A 16,674-nucleotide genomic window follows, 5' to 3' on the forward strand; every position below is an offset into this window, starting at 1 on the left:
ATACAATTGTTAAGGGGATGCAGACCAGAGAAAGACTTTCGTCTTGTTTACATCAGGGTCCCCCATTTTCAATTCATCATATTTCATATCTAAATCATATAATATCTCATTGCTAAATATATGCAATATATAATCTAATAATCCAATAATCTAAATCTAATATATAATATAAAAAAGCTAAATGCATGGGTATTTTATTTTGTCTTTAATGTTAGCTTGCAAACTCAAATACTGTCTTGGTAAGCCTCATAATGAATTGTTTGGGGGGGAAAAGAAAAACATTGTGATGTGTATCGTGTATCGCCGAAAGGTCAGAAAATATCGTGATATCATATTTAGGCCATATCGCCCAGCCCTACCCTGTACCCCACATTCCCTGAGCTCAGTCGCAACACTTCTCTCACCTCCAGCTTGATGTGGTCTCTCTCCAACCTTTCTTTGAGGATCTGTCTCTCGTGTTTGTATTTGCTACACTCCACTAACACATGCTCCACTGTTTCCTGCCTACTACAATACTCACACCTACCAGTCTCATGTTTGCTAAGTGTACTATTTAGCCCAGTGTGTCCAAATCTCATTCTTGAAACAATAACTTCTTCCCTCGTACCTCTGCCCACATCTCTCATTTTCCCTACTGCCCTCTGGACATTATAAAAAAGCCTACCTTTATTTCGTTTATCCCACTCCTCCTGCCACTTTTTCATTTTACATTTAATTATGCTCTTAACTTCTGCCTTGCTGTAACTCACATCCAGATTTATTTCTATTTTATTAGCTGCTTCCTTTGCGAACTCATCCTTCAGTTCGTTCCCCTCCACCCCTATATGTGCTGGCACCCAAATTAATCTCACATCTGATCCTATTCTCCTCACCCTAAAAATCGCCTGTGCTATTTCCAAAATAATATCCTGTCTTGTTTCTGACTGTATGTTTTATACTCATTAATGCACTACTTGAATCTGACGCTATTAACACCTTGTTTCATAGTTGAGCATAGAACTTTTAATGATACTTACTAATACTAATCTATACAATCACCTGTTGTTGAATAAATACCATTACTTTCTAGTTATTACTAAAAAACAGTATATATAAAACAGTAGCTGTAAAAAAGTTTTATAATTTTTATAAAAAAAAAAATGTACATTAACTAAAAATAGACAAATGTCATCCGTTTTCGTCGACAAAATCTAGACTAAAACAAAAAAGACAAAATTGAGACAAACTGACTTAAGACTAAAATGCTCAGACATTTAGTTGACTAAACGAAAAATAAATGAAGATGACTAAATATGTAAACGAAAAAGGAGCACTTGACACATGACTAAGACTAAAACTAAAATGAAAATAGCTGCCAAAATTAACACTGCCTGCAACCCAACGGAAAACAGCCAAACAGCTATAACACAGATAGCTTCAATCGCAGTAAAAATAAATATCAGATCAACGCAAGCTTTCATATATAGTGTCCTTACCTGGTCTCTGAAGTATTGGGAAAAAAAAGAATCCAATAATCTCATCGCCATTCCAGTTATCCACAGCGATCGTGCCTCCGACGTTGTTGGACATTGCTCTTCAACGGGCGGGCGGGGTCAGTAGTCCAAAGCATCCCTACAAGCGTGTGTTTTGCCGGAGTGTTTAGGACCCGCCCCCATGCCGCAGCTCGCTAGAGAAAAGAAACCAACCCCTAATGAGTGCATTACTGGCCGAAGGCGTTAGAGGGCGGTATAATACCGTCTGCCAGCTCAGACACACTCAGAACAGTATGCACAAGGTGCCCCGCTGAATTATGAATGGCAATAGATAATAAAAGAAATACCGTGACAGAAACGTAGATCTACGTTTCCGGCACTCAACTGTCGGGCGACAGAAACGTAGATCTACGTGAACGGCAGTCAATGTGTTAAGGTGAGGCTGGTAGTGAGTAGGATGTGCTTACGGTCCAGCGCTGCTCTCTGCTTCTCTCCTCTTCATCCTCCTCTCCTTTTTTTTTTTTTTTTTTTCTCCCTCCTTTTTCCTCCGTTTTTCTCCCATCCCAATGTTAGTCGTTATGCCAATTCCCAATCCCCTTCCTGGTCGCTGCACACCTACCCCCTACGGTCTGTCTGGGAGAGTCCCTGCATATATCGGTATCGGTTGATATCTGTACCGGAAATTAAGAGTTGGACAATATCGGGATATCGGTAAAAAAGCCAATATCGAACATCCCTAGTGTGTACTAGGGGTGGAACGGTATGCATTCGAACCGTACACCGTTCGGCACGACCTCCCCGGTTCTGGGCGTGTGTTTCACGGGATGAGCAAAAAAGAAAATCTTCATTTGGCAGGGAGCCGGGAGAGGTGACGCGCCCGCTCCTCAGCTGGCAGCAGGTGCTAGTCAGTTTGTGGAAATGGCAAGCACAATATATTATAAATCAATCTTCATTACGACTAGGGCTGTCTTAAATACTTCGAAGCTTCGAAGCTTCGTTCGATGGCACAAGCTTCGAACATTTAAAAAAAAATCGAAGTAAAAAAAAAAAAAAGGACGATTTGTGTGTGTGTGAGAACTACCCATCCCAGTTAGGACAGCCGAATCCCGTCCAATCATTCGCCGTCGACTAAAGACTCACTTCTTCAACCATTATCTGAAATGATAAAAAAAAAAAAAAAAAAAAAAAAATCTAACCGTGACTAACCTTACTGTCATGCACTTTTCCTAATAAACTAACCTACACTGTAACACGCAACACTTTGATAAACATTGTTACTCAGCTGAGTTGTACCCTTCTTGCTGTCTTGTCGTACAGAACTTGTAAGTCGCTTTGGATAAAAGCGTCAGCTAAATGACTAAATGTAAATGTGTGTGTGTGTGTGTGTGTGTTTCCATTGGGTGGGGCCGGGGGACAAATACACTGGAGGAAAGTAACCCAGCTCAGCACTGCCCAAATTATATCATCACTATTGCCTGTTTGAAGGATATCATCCTCAAATACATATACACCTACATGCCTTGTAGAATTCCACACATAAGAAAGAAAGATACTGGGATGAATAAACAAAATAGGAAATAAAATTTAGATAAGGTGCTACTGAGATGTTTTGGTGAGTTCTTTGTTTTTTTGTGGAAGTTGCCCTTCTTAAAAATGCATGAACATTCACTGATAATTGGTCTGTAGTGGAGTCTACAAGGTCTACATTGCCGGACCATGTAGAATCCGGACCTTGTAGACTGACATAATTCTGTGCATAGTTTAGTCTACACAGGCCATATTTCAAATAATCAAAATCTTACTTCATTCATCTTAAACATTCTTGATTTGGGGGATTGGTAGTTCCCATGAAATCTGAAGTTGTTCAAACGACAACAGCGATCCACCTTGAATTAAATCACACAGCCGAGTGAAACCTTGTTGGCTCAGTCACAAAAGGGGCTACTTAATTAATTAATTCAACCCACTTTATTTATAGAGCACATTTAAAAACAACAAAGTTTACGAAAGTGCTGTACAAGTCCCACAACATAAGATACAAAATTATAAAAAAAAAATCGAAGCTTAGCTTCGATTGCCAAAAAAAGCTTCGAAGGTCGGCCCTAATTACGACTTTAAAAACATATCCATTAACATTACATAGGCCTACACACATCATAACGTTAACGTTAGCACGGTTTGTACAACAACACAACGCACTTTAACTATGGTAGTAGCCCACCAGCTGTAATACAGCCAACCTGAAATGTTACCGTAGCTACTAGCTAGCAGAGGAGAAAATGGGAGTTCGAGAGGCGGGGTGTTGAAAGACAATGATAGGCCTTTATTCAACATCCAAGAAGGCTAACATACAACTGTGTTTACTAACTCCAACCGGGACTATTGCCGCTTTTCCACTGCATGTTATCAACTCGATTCAACTCCGGTAACGTTAGTCGAGAAGGTCCCACACGCTAAACTGTCCCTGCGGACCCGCCAACCCATAGATAGTTCCAACTCACCGAATTACGTAATCCACCACAGTTGCACTCAATATTTAAATAATGTTAGTCTAAATAAATGTAGACAGACTATGTACGTATTTTAAAAATAGAATGAACAGGGAAGTGTTGTTTTGAAACGGTACAGCATTTTATATTGATGGCCTTCTAACTTGTTTGTTTATTTATTTTAAATAACACAGTGACACTTTTCCTTTTGATAAGAAATCCAGCCATATTCCTTTCATTGTATTTCAAATACTGCACTTTAATTTCAAGCGGAAAACTAATCTTTCCATTAACACATTGGGTGCCAACAACGAGATATCTCGTTGTTGGCCGCCATGCGTTGGTTGCCAACAACGAGATTTCTCGTTATTTAATCGTTATTTCTTTTATTAGCGATATCTATTCATTTTTCATCCGTCCAGCCTGACATTATCATTGGGACTGGCTCTGAGCTCGAAAAGGGCAAATACCACCCCCTATTGTCTCCCTGATGGTAATCCACATCATTAGATTGGAGTCGATGGGAAAATGCATCAGGAAAAAACTCCGCCCCAGGGTTTCCCCACCTCTGGAAAGCAGTGTTGTGTTACCAGATACACAGCGGCAGTAGCAGTTTGGATCATGCGTTTCAGACTATAATGTTGGATCAATAAACGCGATCAATATTTGGAATGGCGATCAGGAATTGGATTAATCTTTTTGCAGAACATCTGATCTGAGGTAAGGAATCTATTTTACCTGTTTTGGATTAATCAGATGTTTTTTCACAGCGGTCACAAATGTGTGTGTGTGTATGTGTGTGCGTGTATGACGTTAGCGCTGACCAGGTCATGGATAATAGATTTTTCAGCCCCCTTCCAGGCCTGTACACTGCGATGATATGATCGCAAATTGCCCCCTAATTTGGTCCGTGCGAGTTTAAAATAATATCTGGGGGCAAGCTTGCGAGTGGTGATTTCAACCCTTCATTCGCATTTCACTCCTAAATTAATCCATACAAATTGTAGTAAAACATTAGCCTACAACCAGGGCTGTACAGTGCAATATAATGTTGCGGTTGTAATTTCATTAGACAGACCAGCGCGGACCTTTAATAACATGCAATTTAATTGACACGAGCAATGAGCTAACGGTAGCTTCTAACCAAGGTCTCCATTAGGATTATGCTAAGCTAACTAGCGATCTCTGCTAACCCTGGAAAACGGTCAAAGCGGACTCCACAAGACTAGTTCCATTCGTGAGGAAAGGGGGTGGGTTATATTGACAACGCTTGACAACAGAAGTTTAAACATAACTTCATATTTATTGGTTATTCGTTTCTGTATATCATTCAATTCCCATCTCCGTGTGTCTCCATCTCTTCCTGTTTACATTCGAGTGTGACGTCATCACCTACGGCAGCTTAGACGATCAAAACCCGAAGGGGCTCTCTCTCTCTCTCTCTCTCTCTCTCTCTCTCTCTCTCTCTCTCTCTCTCTCTCTCTCTCTCTCTCTACATTCAATGATTTAAAGTAGCCAAATGTTACACACAGTATAAATACTAACTGGATAGTTGATGATATAAACATTTAATTTCATTATCTGAAATATTCTAAAATCATTAAGTCTGTGTGATTATTATTTTCTCACAGTAGTGTGTGTATATATATATATATATATGTGTGTGTGTGTGTGTGTGTGTGTGTGTGTGTGTGTGTGTGTGTGTGTGTGTGTGTGTGTGTGTTTGGCTAAAGTGGATAGAAAACACAGTACTGTGTAAAAGGCACCCAAGAGTTTTTATATAAATTGTCTTAGATGTAAATAATTTTTTTTATTAGTGTGTCAGTAGACTACTCTTAGTACATTTTCATTAAATTATTTTTTAAAGCATCTTCATGGTTTAATAATGCAAACATATGTTGCAGGGACTTATTATAATCATCATATTGGCGTGACTGTATGCATCAAAGGGTTCAATCAAGCATTTTTAAGTGCTTTAGAGGAAATGTCAAAATATCGCGATATCATTTAGAGGCCATATCGCCCAGCCCTACTATAATGGTAAAATAGTTATTTAAAAATTTGCCCCTAAAAAATATTATTTGCCCCTAAATTTCTCATTTAGGGGCAAGTGTGCCCCTAGTGAAAAAGCTTAGCGTACAGCCCTGCCTTCTCTAGCGTGCATAAGTACACATATACTATCGATAATCTAGCGTTTATTTGAAAACTATTCATAAATAGGCCGAAAAATGTGTTTTGTGTATTCCAAGAGCTATTTTCGTGGATTTTTCTGAAATCACTAGAAATCTTCAAAACTATACTCGTATTCAAAACGGTATAAAACGGAAATGTACTGATGAAAAAAACAATCCGTTTCGTACATGTTGACTGCAAGCAAGTCATTGATAAGCGACGGGGGTATTGGACACATAGCCATAATTTAAGATATAGTTTATGCATTCGCAAATGTGCTCGTCCTCTCATTGATTAACGTGGTGGCATCCAAGCGATAAATCGTCATGTCCGGCTGGCAACCAATGTGTTAAGAACTGACAATCAGGGAATTAAAAAAATGTTGACATTGTTTTTTTGTGTTTATTTTAAAGAAAGTCTAGTGCTGGTTGAGCATATGCATACTTTGTGTTGATGGCCTTTGTCTATAATGTGGCCACAAAAATAGAAAGGTTTAATTATTTTATTTTGTTTGTTTCCACTAAGTTAATACTTTGACAAATGTAGCAAACATTTTAACATTTTTACATTTATAAAAAAAAAAAATTAAAACAAGGTATATCGAACCAAACCCAAAACCGTTACCCCAAAACCGTGATACGAACCGAACCGTTCCACCCCTAGTGTGTACTCATGTATGGTTACTTTCTCCACATCCTGAAAGAAGCGTGCGCGTGTACTCATGTATGGTTTCTCCACATCCTGAAAGAAGCGTGTGTGTGTGTCTGTCCACAGGACAACAGGCAGCTCCTGAATGAGAGAATCAAGCTAGAGGGCATCATGACCAGGGTGGAGACCTACCTCAACGAGAACCTGCGCAAGCGTCTGGACCAAGTGGAACAGGTCTGCTACCCCACACCCTCACGTTCACTAGGCGTTCATGGAGCTGTTGTACTGAAATTAATTACAGAAGGTTAACCCTTTCACTACCACACCACAGATGGTAACCCTTTCACTACAGAAGGTTAACCCTTTCACTACCACACTACAGATGGTTAACCGGTTCAAAATGTTACCGCAAGTTGTGTGATAGTTTTCACAATCACAATATCCCCCCCCCCCCCAAAAATGTATATCATTCAGCCCTGAGATTTCTACTCTGCTGCCCGTTTTGTTGTTAACACTGTCTGCTCTGCAGGAGCTGAACGAGCTGAGGGAGACGGAGGGAGGTACCATCCTCACAGCAACCACCTCTGAGCTGGACGGCATCAACAAACGCGTCAAAGACACCCTGGCACGATCAGAAGGTAGGCACGCTGTCACTAATACTGGGCAGTATATCCATGTATCGTCTGTTTATTATTGTGTTGTTGTTTTGTTTGTTTTTCATAGTGTGAATTGTGATATGCAAATGTGTTGTTGCTAAATTGGTGATGAAGTTTATTAAAGCCGCTATAGTCATGTTTTTTCTGGCCACTAGAGGGCAGCAAGAAGATATAAACGAACAAAAATGATAAATCGACTGCATGTATCCAATGTATGCCTCCCATTCACTCACACATTCACACACCGGCAGCAGAGGCAGCCATGCAAGGTGCCGACCTGCTCATCAGGAGCTGTTAGGGGTTAAGTGTCTTGCTCAAGGACACTTCCACATGCTTCCGGGAGGAGCTGGAATTGAACCGGGAACCTTCTTTTTTTTATCTACTTTTTCTCCCCATTTTCTATTTTTCTCCCATCCCAATTTCGTATCGTCCAATTCTACCCTCCCCTGTCTCGAACGTTGTTAGACCATGCCTCCCACTGGTCGGCTGCAATGTGGACCAAGCCTTGCATCACATGTCCCCTCCGGTACACGAGGAGGCAGCTGTCGCATCTTTTCACCTGCACAGCGCGATGGCCTTGATGGCAGTAGCCATGAAGGTGCTGGAACGCATAGTCCTGTCATTTCTAAAAATACTCACATCCCCCCTGATGGACCCCCTACAATTTGCCTATCGCTCAAACCGGTCTACTGACGATGCAGTCAACCTGGCACTGCACTACACCCTCCAGCATCTGGAGACCAAAAACAGCTATGCACGGATACTTTTCATTGACTTCAGTAGTGCCTTCAATACTGTTTCAAACCCTGACCAACATGAACATTGCCCCCTCCCTCTGTTTCTGGCTGCTGGACACACTGAAGGGCCGCAAACAAGTAGTCCTCTACAATAACCACACCTCTCTCCCTCTGACCACCAACATCGGAGTACCACAGGGGTGTGTTCTTTCCCTGTGGCTTTTTTTCCTCTATACAAACAACCTCCGATCAGCATCCCCCTCAGTCAAGATGCTGAAATACGCAGACGACACCACCATCTTAGGGCTGATCTCCAACAACAAGGAGGATGACTACCGGCTGGAGGTGGAGCGGACACTAACGTGGTGCAGAGAACACAACCTCATACTCAATGAAAGCAAGACTGTTGAACTCATCATTGACTTTAGGAAAACCACACCCACTAAAACACCATGCTCATCAACAAGCAACCCATTTCAGCCACAGACACATTCAAATACCTAGGAACATACATCAGCAATAAACTAAACTGGGACCATCACACCACTCATCTACTCAAAACAGCCAATCAAAGACTATTTCATCTGAGACAACTCAAGAAATACAAGGTTCGGAAGAACTTAATGGTACAATTCTACACTGCCATAATACAAAACATTATTTCATTATCCATCACTGTATGGTACGGCAACACACCCAAACACACACTACACAGACTAGAGAGGATCATAAAAAGCGCATCCAAAATCATCAACTGCAAACTCCCCACCCTGGACTCCATACACAAACATCACACCATCACACGCGCAAACAAAATCATTAGTGACCCCCTGCACCCAGCTCATCACCTCTTCCAACACCTCCCCTCTGGTAGGAGGTTCAGGTCACTAGGTAGTCGCACTGTAAGGTTCAATAACAGTTTCTTCCCCAAGGCCATACAACTGCTTAACTCCAACTCCTCCTAAATTTACCCCCTGCTCTTATGTTTCTTCTGGTCTATGTTACATTGAACTGACATCTATAGTTTTTCGTACTGTACTGTTTCTGTCATGTATTTGTTCTAGGTGGTGTTTTCTGTACTGTACTGTTCCATGTGTCTTTTTATGTTTTATGTGGTGTATTGTCGCAGCTACCACCTGCACCGTGCTTGAATTCCACCGGCCTGGCCATGTGGCAATAAAAGGAACTTGAACTTGAACTCAGCGGCGAGGAGTAACGCATGGGAGGCTCACGCTGCCCCCATTGCTTCCTGATTCTGCTGTACAGGCGCACCAACCGACCTGTAGGAGTCGCTGTCCACAACGTCCGATCCCCACCCACCGGCTTTCCCACCCCCTAATACTGCCAATTGTATTAGTATGAACGACCAGCCAAGCCGGAAGCAACGCCGAGAGCTGGGCTCGAACCCAGCATCTCCTGCGTTAGTGGCGAGCGCCTTGCCCACTGCGCCACTTAGCCGCCCGAACCGGGAACCTTCTGATTACCAGATGACCGCTCTACCTCTTGAGCCACTGTCCCCCCCATTCTTCCTTTCCCCAAAAAGGAAAGAATAAATACATCATGTATAAACGGAACACAGAGTGGTTAGCACTGCTGCCTTATAGCAAGAAGGTCCTGGGTTCGAACCCCAGCAGGGGTCTTTCTGTGTGGAGTTTGCATGTTCTCCCTGTGTTCACGTGGGTTTCCTCCAGGTACTCTGGTTTCCTCGCACACCATAAAGAAATGCATGGTAGGCAGGGACTACAGATGAAAACTAGCTCATTAGCTAATTCTGGCACATTTACATGATGTGGAAACTGAAGAAGTTGATTAATGTGCACTGTCCATGGGTTAAACTTAAACCGTGCTAGCACAGTCTTGTTAGAACTAGGAGAAAAATTAATCATGCATAGATTGTTATGTTTATCAACTTCAATACGACAAAGTGATAATGGCCAATAGCAGACATTATATACTTAACCTACAAACATAATACTGTTCTGATGGCACAATATTGATGTAATTAAGAACACACACACACAGGTGTGTACTCTCGCTCTCCTTTATCTATCACACTCCCTCCTTTCCATGCGCTTACAGGAAAACCCACCCTCTTTTCTTGATCCTTCAATCACAACTGCTGCTTTCCTCTGACAAACTGTGTAAGTGGCCAAAACTAGGCAGCTCTTGAGTTGGCTAATTGTGGGGATTGTTTAGAATTGCAATCTTTTGCAAATATTGTGGTGTTTTGTTGAATTTACAATATTTTTTATTTTTTATACTTTTTCTCCCCCTTTCTTTTTTTTTTTAAAATTTTTTTTATTATTGCAAAACAAAACTTATCAAAAGTCAGTACTCAACACACAATGTATAATGAAACTTTCAGTAAAGGTGGTTAAAATATATGCAAGTACAGAAACAGGATAAAACAAAAATAGTCAATAATAACATTTTAACCGTATACAGTGTATATCCAGCGAAGTTACAATTATATAAATGTTAGTATATAATATACCCCTAATACCTATTTTCTAAAACCCTACACACATATGCTCCAGCTCAAACCCCCCCCTCCCGGACCCCCTCTTGGATAGTACCTCCATTATCCCTCACTCCTAACCAGACACTACCATTATAGGCTAGCTTTTATTCTCTCCACCACTTCTAACCACATTGACATTTTGGATTCATTGAGCCCCAGAATTCTTGCTGTAGATATTTCTTGATATATCACATCGAGATATGTAAGAAACCACACTTTCCGGCAAATTTTTTCCGGTTGAAACCATCGTGATGCGATCAGTTTTTTAGCTACTGTGATACCCGATAAAACCAATATTTTTAGTTGTGGATTCACTGCAAACTCAAAAACATCATTCAATAGCAATACCGCGGGGTGTACAGGTATATTCCAAAATACGAGTATTGATAATTGTTGGGACACATCTTTCCAGAATGCCTTAACTGGTGGGCAGTCCCAATACATGTGCATAAATGTTCCTTCATCCCCATTTGTACATTGGGAGCATTTGGAGTCTTGTATAAGCCCCATTTTGCACAGCCTTATAGGAGTCAAGTATGTCCTGTGAATATAGTTCAGATTGATTTGTTGATGATCCGGGTTCCTTGATGTAAGTCGGACATTTGCCCAGGCTCCTTGCCAATCAAAGTCACTTTCCAGGTCTGGTATATCCCTCCTCCAGACATTGTCTAGTTGAAGGGTTTCATACGAGGATGTTAGTAATTGATAATAAAAACCTGATACAAAACCTCCCAATGTATCTCTTTCATAGAAAAATTTGTGGTATCTGTGGTGTTCAATTGGTATGTGTAATGGAACACCGTGAGATCTCATACAAAGTCGTAACTGTATGTAAAAAAGCCATGTGGACTCGGTGAGGTTAAACTTTATGCATATTTCGACATAACTACAGAGGCCCTTGTTATTAAAAATATCCCCTAATGAGTGTATGCCTCTCTCTTCCCATATAGGGAATCTTATAGGTCGTTTTCCCATTAAGAGAGCATTGTTATTGAATATGGGAGTGTGATTATGCCATACTTGAGGGTTAGGAAATTTCCTTTGTGTTTCCCGCCATGTCCTGATTGCATGGGTAATTATTGGGCCAAATTCTCGCTCACAATGCTTGATTGAAAGTTTAGTGTATGCTATGTCTTTCAATCTCTGTGGGGCTACTATGTTTTCTTCTAATTTTCTCCAAGATACCAAAGCCTCGGGGTCAAACCATATCTTCTTCAATGGTCTTAATGTGAAGGCATTAAAATATTGTAAAAAATCTGGGACTGCCATGCCACCGTCTGCTTTATTTCTCTGTGCGGTGGATCTTTTTATGCGAGGTGGTTTGTTATTCCAAATAAATTTGTATGTGGAGGTTTGTAATCTTTTCCAGTAGCCCTCTGGAGGAGGTAACGGAAGCATTGAGCTGAAGAAATTGATTCTTGGTAATACATCCATCTTAACTATTGATACCCTTGCCTGTACTGAGTTTTTAAGTTTTGCCCACCTGTCCAGGTCGTCTTTGATTTTGTTCTGTATTTTTGTGTAATTGTGCTTCACCGTTTGTCTTATGGTGGGAAATATTTCCACACCCAAGCATCTGAAATGTTTGACCATGGGTATCGCACCTGGGAGGGTTGTCTCTTTTTTTGCACTGGTGTTAAGAGGAAGAAAAGCCGACTTAGGCCAATTTATTTTAAATCCCGATAAATCACCAAAGTTCTCTATCAACTTGAGTATAAGCGGCAATGTGTTGTTGGGGTTTTGCATGAACAATATTACGTCGTCCGCATATAAACTAATTTTATGATGTGTGCCCTTGATTACTATTGGTTCTATGTGTTGGGATTGTCTTATAAATTGTGCTAAAGGTTCTAATGATAGATCGAATAGTCCGGGACTAAGAGGGCAACCTTGTCTGGCTGAGCGTGATACCGGAAAGATATCGGAGATGAATGTGCCTGTTGTAATCCTGGCCGATGGGTCCTTGTATAGTACTTTAATCATATCAATGAAACCTTTTCCTAACCCCATCCTTTCCAATACTGCCCATAGAAACGACCATTCCAACCTGTCAAATGCTTTCATAGCATCCAGGGATAGTATCGCCTTAGGTGTGATGTCCTCTTTGTCTGTATCTAGTACGTGCAGTATTCGCCTTATGTTATCATTGATCAGGCGACCTTTTATGAAGCCTGTTTGGTCCGGATGAACTAAAGACGTCATATGCTTTTGCAATCTGATGGCTAATATCTTAGAGTACAGTTTGACATCGGTTCCGAGGAGGCTTAAAGGACGGTAACTACCGCACTCAGTGGGGTCTTTGTCTTTTTTGTGAAGAACTGAAATGAGTGCGGTATTTTGGTGTTCAATGAAGCTTCCCTCTTTGACTGAGTATAAGATCATATTTAGTAATAAGGGTCCAAATATGTCCCAGCAAGAAATGTACATTTCTGATGGGATACCGTCAATTCCCGGAGCTTTGCCGTTTTTCATTCCGGATATGGCCTTCTTGAGTTCTTCTAATGTGATCGGTACTTCTAACTGTTTAGCGTCTTCCTCCGTAAGTTTAGGGAGAGTAATTTGATTAAGATATGTGTCTAATTTGTCTTGATCAAAGGTCGTTTCTGAGTTATATAAATCGGAGTAGAATTCTTTGAATGTATCGTTTATTATTTTGGGTTCTGTTACTAGAGCTTGTTGTTTCCTAATGGCAGTTATATCTGCAAATTTTGCATTAATTCTTAGTCGCATGGCTAATAGGTGACTAGGTTTAGAACCTTGGAAGTACTGCTGTTGTCTAGTGCTGCGTATTTGCAATTCCGATTTTTGTCTGTACATTGCTTTGATCGCTGTCTTTAGAATGTTAACTTGGTTATCTAGTCTAGTAGAGTTGTTGTATTTTAAAGAATTAAAAAGCGTTGAGTAAAGCGTTTCCATTTCAGACAGTTTTGTGTTTTGATTTTTGCGCAATATGGAGGTAAATCTATCCGAGAAATCCTTGATCATATTCTTTACCGACATCCATAATATTCTGGGATCTTGCACCGAGTTAGCATTATCCCGTAGGAATACTGTGAGAGCTTCTTTAATTTGTGTAATGAATTCCTTGTTGTTAAGCAGCATCGAATTAAAACGCCATCTTGGGGCCCGGGCAGATAGTGTACCAAATGTTGCTTTCAGGATTAAGTAGCAGTGATCTGATAGCGCATTTGGTGTCATTTCCACTTCATATTTATCAAATATTCTCGGGGATGCAAAGACGTAATCAATTCTGGATAGTGTGTTGTGTCTCGCCGAACGACAGGAGTACTTGCGGGTCATGGGGTTAAGTGAACGCCATAAATCAGTTACTCCTGTTGATTTCGACCAATCTTTTAATGCTTTAGATGAATTCTTTTGTTCGCTGGAGAAGGAAAGGTAAGTTTTGTCCATCCTTGGGTTCCAAATGGCATTAAAATCCGCACCTATTATATATGAGTACTCGGGATGGTTTAACATTTCTCCTGTTAGTGAAGTGAAGAAACCCACTTCGTACAAATTCGGGGCATATACCGCTGCCAATGCAATTTTCCTGTTATTGTGTATAATCCTAGCTATAGTTATGCGCCCCTCAGCATCCGACCATACCCCTTTCAATTCGATATTTAATTTGCGTCTGACGACTATGGCTACCCCTCTAGTTCTCGTAGCAAAAGAAGAGTGACTAATATTATGGTATATGTTATCCGCTAACGTATTTATGTCTCCCTCTAAAATGTGCGTTTCGCTTAATAGAGCCACGTCCACATGTTCTTTTTTCATCAGTGTGAGCACGCTTTTGCGCTTGTGTTGTTTGTTTATCCCACCGGTGTTCCATACCATTATATTCAAACTAGCCATAGTCTATGCATGTTTTCGTGTAGTTTTTGGTAATGTTTCTGGAGTATGAAGCTACAATAGATGCACATCCAATTAATGAGGTCCCGTTGAGAGCTGAGCTTAAAAACATATATATATACAAATAAAAATCCCCTATTTTCCCCTCACCCAGAAAGTCGAACATGCCTGTGTTCCAAGAACACATCCTCCGCGATTGACTTTCTCCCATGGTCCACCGGATTGCCCAAACTGAGCATTGTAATCCTAATTTTCCTATGCTAATTGCCATAGGATCTAACATTTCCATTCTATTGCAATAGAATGTCGCTTTTGGTCTTGCACCTTCCCTTACTGTAATGAAGTATTGTGATAAATAACATAAAAATAAAAATAAAAAATAAAATAAAAAAAGAGAATAAACCTTTATCGACATATTCCTTTGAACCCTCCACTAACGTGTGGGGGGAAAAAAAGGAAAAGATTGTAGAGCAATATTGACACCTTAATGTGAAGAACATTGGAAAAGAATAATGTAAGTTAAAATATATTTAAAAAATATAGAGTAATATTGACACCTTAATGTGAAGAACATTGGAAAAGAACAATGTAAGTTAAAATATATTTAAAAAATATAGAGTAATGAGAAGAAAAAATTAAATAAAATAAAAATCAATGGAAAGATATAGATAAGGAATAAGAGATAAATAATTATCAACGTGGAGAAGCCACTAGAACCGATTTAACTGATTAGATAAGATAGAAAAGCAGCGCCTTTTAGCGCTTCAATGTGCCTTTAATGGAGTGATTACTTAAATTGTTAGAATAACCTTGCTGTGCTCATACGTTTATGTGTGGTTAATTTTTAAAGTATTATTAAGGACTGATTGCACTTAATTTAATTTATTATCTGCTATGTGTATACACACCGATTGTTATTGTTAAAGTTGTATGCTTCGTTGTCATGGTGCCTTATATTCTAGAAGGTTGTAGAATATACTAGTGCCTAGACTATTTTACTTTCCAGAATGATCTAGGAGACCCAGGGCATTTGAGCGATAAACCCAGAATATTCCAGATAGATCTTTTTGCAATGATATTTATTTGTCCCCTCAGAGACCAGAGACTGAAATTATAATGTATTATGAATCGTATTATACACAGTACACTTTGTTATAGACGACTTGCATATCGTTTGCTACTTTGATGAACACAACAATGTCATTCCAACACTGGTGGAATGACCTCATTGATGAACACAATAAAGTCATTCCAACACTGGTATATATTGAGAGAGAGGCTTAACTGTTTCCGGCATTTTCGTCATGCTTTGGGTTATTTGCTACATTTTGATTCAGGAAATCCTCAGCTTCAAAAGGTGTATATGGACCTGACCTGCGGCCGTTATTGCCCAAGAATGATAACAGCGCCGGATATGCTAGCCTTGGCTTGTAGCCGGCTTTGTACAGCTTTTGCATCACATCTTTGTATGGTAGACGTCGGATGATGGCCTCTTTGCTCAAATCTTCGTAGATAAATATTGGTTTATCACCATACTTCAGCTTCCCACGTTGGTTGCGAGCATATTTGATGATGTCATCCCTTGTTGTAGTTTTCCGCAGAGTGACAATGATGACTCTCGGCCCGTTGATACTTTGCCCCTGGGAACCGATTCTGTAAACTTGTTCCACTTCTGGCACTTTGTTTGGATCGGTGTTATCCAAAATCGTTGATAACTCTTTTGGAAAGTTGGTGTCTTCGCAGTTCACTGCTTCTTCAAGCCCCACAATGCGGATGTTATTCCGCCTGTGGTAACGTTGGGTTTCTAGTTGCCTCTCCATCGCTTCGTTTTTAAGCCCTTGTATTTCCCTCCGATATTCCTCCTTCACTCTTTCCATCTCTTCTCCCATCTCTGTCATGCTACCTTCGTTCGCCTTGACTGCTTTTGTGTTTTCTGTCACCGAAATCTCCACTGTCGTGATTCGCTTTGACTGTGCATCGATCGCTTTCTTGACTTCTTCTAATTTCTCATCGATGCGATCGAATTTAGCCTCGATGCGATCGAATTTAGCATCGACGTTTGCCTCGAGCGCCTTGATGTGTGTAATCTGCAGGTTAGACTGTTCTACCATCTGTTCTTTCATC

The 16,674-nt window shown here is 40.4% G+C and overlaps 1 protein-coding gene across 1 annotated transcript in view; it reads left to right on the top strand.

Annotated features, from left to right (window-relative positions):
* Positions 1 to 16,674, top strand: part of smc3 (structural maintenance of chromosomes 3) — a 143,600-nt gene that overhangs the window by 100,087 nt on the left and 26,839 nt on the right. Inside the window, exons 22-23 of the mRNA XM_084318657.1 lie at positions 6,908 to 7,015; positions 7,311 to 7,419. Of these exons, the coding sequence (XP_084174783.1) occupies positions 6,908 to 7,015; positions 7,311 to 7,419 (217 nt within the window). The remainder of the gene's footprint in view (positions 1 to 6,907; positions 7,016 to 7,310; positions 7,420 to 16,674) is intronic.

The sequence above is a fragment of the Notolepis coatsorum genome, assembly GCF_963971535.1.
Source record: "Notolepis coatsorum genome assembly, chromosome: 7".
Taxonomy (NCBI): domain Eukaryota; kingdom Metazoa; phylum Chordata; class Actinopteri; order Aulopiformes; family Paralepididae; genus Notolepis; species Notolepis coatsorum.